The sequence below is a fragment of the Pyxicephalus adspersus genome, chromosome 4 (assembly GCF_032062135.1).
Source record: "Pyxicephalus adspersus chromosome 4, UCB_Pads_2.0, whole genome shotgun sequence".
Classification (NCBI taxonomy): Eukaryota; Metazoa; Chordata; class Amphibia; order Anura; family Pyxicephalidae; genus Pyxicephalus; species Pyxicephalus adspersus.
In genome coordinates, this window is record NC_092861.1 from 72,596,630 (window position 1) to 72,602,931 (window position 6,302).

Consider the following 6,302-nt stretch of genomic DNA (forward strand, 5'->3'; position numbering starts at 1 on the left):
GGGTGTTGGCAACAAGTGTGCCCCACCTGCCTTTTTGGTTTCATACCTCTCCCCATTCTGGAGTAATTGGGGATCAAAGTAGGGGAGCGGACAAGGTAGCATAGTATGCCAATGCTCCATGCTATGTAAATGGCCCGTGGTCCCCAATTTGTATTTTGGGATCCTAGACACTAATTTTTGAAATAGCAAACCCAGTGTTCAATCTTAACGATTTTTTAAATTTGTGACCCTCATATTATGTGGGGGGGGGGAAATTTGGGGTTCTAATAGCTAGGAGGATCCTCTTTGTATCCTGAAAATGTCAAGTTGTTAGACATACAGTTTAAAAGATTTCTAAAGCTGCAGAATATGACATGCAGCATTTCTCACACACACCTATCACACTGCGCGGCCGATGACGTCATTATCAACGCCCCTTGAAGATGTATACGCCCACTAGCTCACGCCCCTCGGGAGGATAATTTTCACGGGTAGCTTTTTTTGATAGAACACCTGGTATTCCTCTGCTTCTGAGTGTAGCCTCGCACACCGCCCACAATCGTGTATCCCTACGCCTCTGAGGCGGAGTGTTGCTGTCGTTGCAGTCACTTCCGGGTGACGCCGTACAGCTGAGCTGTGTGTGGAGGTGAATGAGATAAAAGTGCTGTACACACCACCATGGCCGGCCGGGGTGAGTTCTTCTAATATGTGAGCTAGCTGTGACAGGGCCGGACAAGGTGCTCAATATAAAACGTGTGGGCTCTAATGGCTGTGTATACTGTATAGATAAATCTGTACCCAGACATATGTGTCCTGTTGCAGTGAGGGAGATGTGCCCATGTCTGTAGAAATGTGTTTCACAGACAAAATCTTAGTTTTTCCTATTACTTTAACTTCACCAGAACCTTGTCAGGCTGCCAGCCCACATGTACACAACAAAGATTTTTCTAATTAGTTAGAAACCATCTAAAACATAATCAGAGTCTGTTATCACTGAGAAATAATGGCTTCACATTAGGAACACAGGGACAGGTCAGGGATGGCGCGATTCAGCTATTTTACTTGTTCACACTGTGTGAATCAATTATTGGCACCATTGAAGGATTTTACCCTGAATCTTGCAACAGCGGTGTGGTATTCTCTCTAACCTAGAAGATTCCTGATTGGAGAAAAAAGATAAATAAATGACCTTTGTATTGTTGGCTTTACTATGTTTGCGCTATAGATTAATTACACTGTAGTATTTTTTCCCCTTTTCAGAGAATGTTAGCTTACTTTTCAAGCTGTACTGTTTGTTGGTAATGACTCTGGTGGCTGCTGCATATACTGTAGCCTTACGATACACAAGAACAGTAAAGACGGATATGTACTTTTCTACTACAGCTGTTTGTGTAACCGAAGTAATCAAATTACTGCTGAGCGTGATTATCCTGGCAAAGTAAGTACCAAGAAAATGGCATCACTGTGAACATCAATATGTGATTTTTTTACCTAGGTTATAAAAAGCATCTCTACCTAACAAATGTTGCACGTATGAAGTGGATTCAGCCTCTGGACTGTGCAGTGCGTAAATCACTAAAGTAGCTGTATTTAAATGTATTTAGTTTAGACCTGTAATGTTTTCCTTTCAGTTCCTGGGGTTGTAAGGTTTATGCCCAGCTTCTCTATCCCAGCTGCTGTCAAATTGACAGCGGAGACTTGCTCTGTATTACAAAGCAGGAACAATGTCAGAGTGCAGCCACCCCTGTGTAAAGTGGCACTTTATATGTAGATAAAAAAGTGGCTATTTAATGGCCCTAATATGTGTATATATATCCAAAATATTTTGGATAAAGTAGGGAAGGGTTAGAACCCCTTTCAAGGCTCGGTTAGAAAGATTTTACTTCACTTTCGGTCCTGGGACAACTTTTCACTCGACCGAACAGCAATAAAAAATTGAAAAAACCCTTCATCCTGTCCCTTTTGCCTTTTATTACTCTGCATTTTATTTAAAACATTTATTTTTCTTTTTTTTTTCAAATTTTGTTTGTTTTTTTCACTTGCATAAAAAGTAAGTTTTGTCATTGTGAAGAATGTGAAATGTATAATTGAAAAAGATGCCAATGGTTACCAAACATTCTGGCTGTCACAATGTTCTAGCAATTCTTTGACATGGAACATGTACACCAGCCAGGAGTTCTGACTTCATTGTGGCATTCTAATCTGTATACTTGTTGTTCCAGATCAGTGACTTTATGTCCTGAAGTCAAGACATCGTCAAGCAACTAATATAAAAGCCTGAGTGAGACTCTGTTTAATGTAGTAATATGGACAGTCGTTATTGGATCGTGCAAGTGTTTAATGTCTGTCATGTTCTAGAAATGAAATTTTGTTCTACTTTGTTTCTTTCTCTATAGAGAAACTGGCAGTGCCAGTAGACTGATCAGTTCTTTAAAGGAAAATGTTTTGGGAAGTCCAATGGAGATGTTGAAGTTATCTGTACCTTCATTGGTGTATGCATTGCAGAACAACATGGCCTTTGTAGCTCTTAGTAATCTTGATGCGGCAGTGTACCAGGTGGGTAGCAGAGTAAAAAATTCTTTTTTTTTTTTTTTTTTTTTAGTACCAGGTGAACTTCCAGTAGCAATGCAGAAATCCTAAATCTGTTTTCTGTTTTACTCTTTTAGGTGACTTACCAGTTGAAAATCCCTTGCACAGCTTTGTGTACAGTTCTGATGTTAAATCGCACATTAAGCAAACTCCAGTGGTTTTCTGTTTTCATCTTATGTGGAGGAGTCACTTTAGTCCAGTATAGTCCAGTCGAGACTACCAAAGTTCAGGCAAGTCCCTTCACTCGTCCATTGTTTTGATTGGGTTTTACTGCCTAACTGACTTTAGGCATGCTCTACACGGACGTTTTCCCCAGCGTTTAACCTGAAGCTTTTAAAGCCCATGTTTGAAATCCCCATGCATTCCATAGGGCTATTCTACACTAGGGCATTTCCTTAAAGCACAGTTAGGAGCTGTATCTTAAACGTTGCTTGCAACGTTTAAAAAATTAAAACGCTGGGTTAAAGCTGGTAAATGCTTCCATTAAATTTAACTGGGCCTTTTCTGAAGTTTTTTGGGCGTTTTCGAGCACTTAAAACGTAAACGTGGGAAAATGCGGCGTAGGCAATTTCCAGTGTTTAGGCTGTCCAGATTTAAAACGCTAATAAAAGTGCATAAAAACGGAGTAGGAACATTTGTTTACATGTGTTTTTATAAATGTCTGTGTAGACCCAGCCTTAATATGCTGAATAAGATTTATGGACCTTAGTTTAACTTGCAGTAATGCTGACATTTGTTAGGCTGCATACACACGTGCAATAATGTGTCGTTGTAAAGGATTTTTCACAATCCTTTCCAACTAACGACTGCACGATGCATGAACCAGTTCTGTACATACAGCAAAGTTCTGTTCTATGGAGAGGGGAGAACGATGGGGTAGCACTGCACTCTCTCACGCTCTCCCCTTCACTTTTATTATGATCATTCGTCGTCCATGGTCCATTGATCCGTCAGGACGGTCGTTGGGACAAGAACTATTGCACATGTGTATCTGGCCTTACAGACTGCTTTATTAATTTCTAGACTGAACGTGTTTATTTATTTTATTTTTTAACTTGCAAATAAAAGACCAACAGTGTAAATACATATTGGAGCACAGGCAATTTAAGTCACACACAGAGGGATGTCAGCTTTACACAGGAAGGGGATTCTCACAACATTTTGTCTTACTCTTCAAATAATTTTTTTTTTTTTTAAAGAACAATAAAATTATAGCCTGCTAGCTAGTAGAAGAGAAAGTAAAACATACACACTGGGAATGAGTGCACAGTGTGAATATGAACACAAGGCTCTTCTGGCGGACAAATCTTTTTCTATAGTTTGTCCTATAGAGGACCATGTATGTACAACCTATTCCTTCATATAAGGGGTGTACAGTGGCTGCAGAAAGTATTTGGACCCCCTTCACTTCTTCAAATTTGTTTGTCCTATTAATTTATGCTTAGTACCCCATAATGGCAAAGTGAAAACAGAACTTTATACAATTCTGTAAGATTATTCAAAAGAAAAAAAAATACATTAGTATTCACACCTTTGGCAACAACACTTGAAATTTAGTTTTCTCTTGATTGTTCCTCTGATGTCTTCACCTTGATTAGAGTCCACCTGTGGCTAATAAATTGATTGGACATGATTTGTAAAGGCACCTCTCTATAGAAGTCATCAGGTCAAAGGAATTGCCTGCAGAGCTCAGAGACAGGATTGCTGCAAAGCACAGTTATGTGGAGGCTACAAAAATAATTTGCTGCACTGAAGGTTTCCAAGAGCACAGTGGCCTCCATAATTCTGAAATGGTAGAAATTTGGTACAACCAGGATTTTTCGTGAGCTGGTCTCCTGGTCATACTGAGAAATCAAGGGAGAAGGGTCTTGGTGAGAGAGGTGACGAAGAATCGGATGGTCACTCTGACTGAGCTCAGCGATCTTGTGTAGTGAAGATAAACCGTAACTGCAGCCTTCAACTGTTCTGGGCTTTATGGCAGGATGGCTACACAGAAGCCATGAAAGCCTGACTAAAGTTTGCAAAAAATGAAAAAAAAATAACATTTTTACTTGTCTACCCTTCTATGTAAAGTAAAAATGTTGAGTTTAGTTCCGCTTTCAGCTTTGTGTAGACTCGCTGTGAGGTTGTGGTGGGTTACACATTTATCATGCTACTAAACTGCTTCCTCGGGTGTGACGCTACATGTAGTGTCTCACCCGTAGCATCCCAATGGAAAATAAATGGGGGTCACTGTGAGTGGTTCAGTACCGGTCACTGCCACCTGCTGTCAAGTGTATGAGCAGTTGGCAAGGAGCGAGCCACTCAGGAATGCTTGATCCTGCCACAGGTCTAAGCCTACCCCTAAAATATTAAGTTGTTGACTGTTGCTTCTGCAATGACTAAAAGGTAAATAAGTTCTTTAGTTCTCCATATCCGACCAAATATTCACATGAATATTCTCTTCACTGAGTTTCTGTCTTACTGACCTGGGAATAGAGGGTATTCTTGGTTAGGAAACTGTTGATTTGTCTGTTATCGGCTTTCCTACAGTAAGGAAGTAACTTATACACTATATATATATATATATATATATATACTGATACACTGGTTAGGACACCTCATCTTTAACGTAATCCTGCCATCATAGCAATGGAAGCCCCGGTATTTTTATCCATCTGAAAATTGGTGCTTCCTGTGTAGCTCTATTAATGTTGAGTCACAAGCTTGTTGTCTATACCTTCCAAAAGAGTCAGACATTCTATTCCCTATTCTTTTCTGGGTTAATGTATTAAGCATTAAAGATAAAGCTTCTGAATAAAAAGTTACTCACACTTGTAAAAGGAGAGGTCAGCAATGATAGCTTACAGAATGTTCTCATGACAGATTTACTTGAATAACCTGTGCTAAATATTTGTTGAGTCCGCTCACAGAAAGACATTGCAGTGTTTATATAGAAGGTGTGGTGACTATTCTTGGGTGTCCTGTTCCGTGGCAGGATCTGAAATGTTAATAAATAAAAACTGTAATAACACTTAACCACAACAATTGAACCATGAATTAGTTTGTTCTGTGTATGCTTTATGTATTTAGCCACGCCACATAACAACATATTGTGCATATTGCATGAAACCAAATATTAACCTTAGGATAGAAGTAACTTAAATCAGACAAAAAAATGTAACTATTCGAACTCTGTTCTCAGCTGTATTGTATTAATATTTAAGTAGACCATTTCCTGGGTGTAGTCTTCTTCTATTCCTCCATATGTAGCAAGTGTTGCTTCATTGACTTTTCAGGGAAGGATGGCCAAATAGCAAATGAATTTCAAAACAAGTTATCTAATCAGCTGACTCATAGAAATAATGTTCATATAGTGTAATAATCATTAAATTAATAACTTTCTTCTTGGCTTCTGAACAAATCTGATATATCTAGATCTGATAGTTGCATCTGTTATGTATAGCCAAAATGTTGTAAAAAAAAAAACAGTGTACTTGTATGTATGTATGTAGTAGTCAGATCTGTAAAGGCACCTTAAGAAACCGTATAGCTTAAACTTTTTTTTTTTTTTGTAATGTAAAAAAAAAAAGGCATTTGCCCATTCTGAACTAAGAAAACAGTTTGCTGCTAACTTACTGTATTATTGCAAATGATTTCCAGCCAACTGAAGCCATGTTAAATAATAAATAAAAAAAAGCCCGGAACATCTGATGAAGAATCCTGGGTTTCATTCCACGCTGCCAGGCCTGGGC

The 6,302-nt window shown here is 38.9% G+C and overlaps 1 protein-coding gene across 1 annotated transcript in view; it reads left to right on the forward strand.

The window, feature by feature from the left end:
• The first annotated feature begins 513 nt into the window (after positions 1-513).
• The window catches only part of SLC35A1 (solute carrier family 35 member A1), a 9,452-nt gene continuing 3,663 nt past the window's right edge, over positions 514-6,302 (forward strand). Inside the window, exons 1-4 of the mRNA XM_072408619.1 lie at positions 514-670; positions 1,240-1,417; positions 2,376-2,535; positions 2,646-2,798. Coding sequence (XP_072264720.1) covers positions 658-670; positions 1,240-1,417; positions 2,376-2,535; positions 2,646-2,798 — 504 coding nt within the window. The 5' untranslated portion in view covers positions 514-657. The remainder of the gene's footprint in view (positions 671-1,239; positions 1,418-2,375; positions 2,536-2,645; positions 2,799-6,302) is intronic.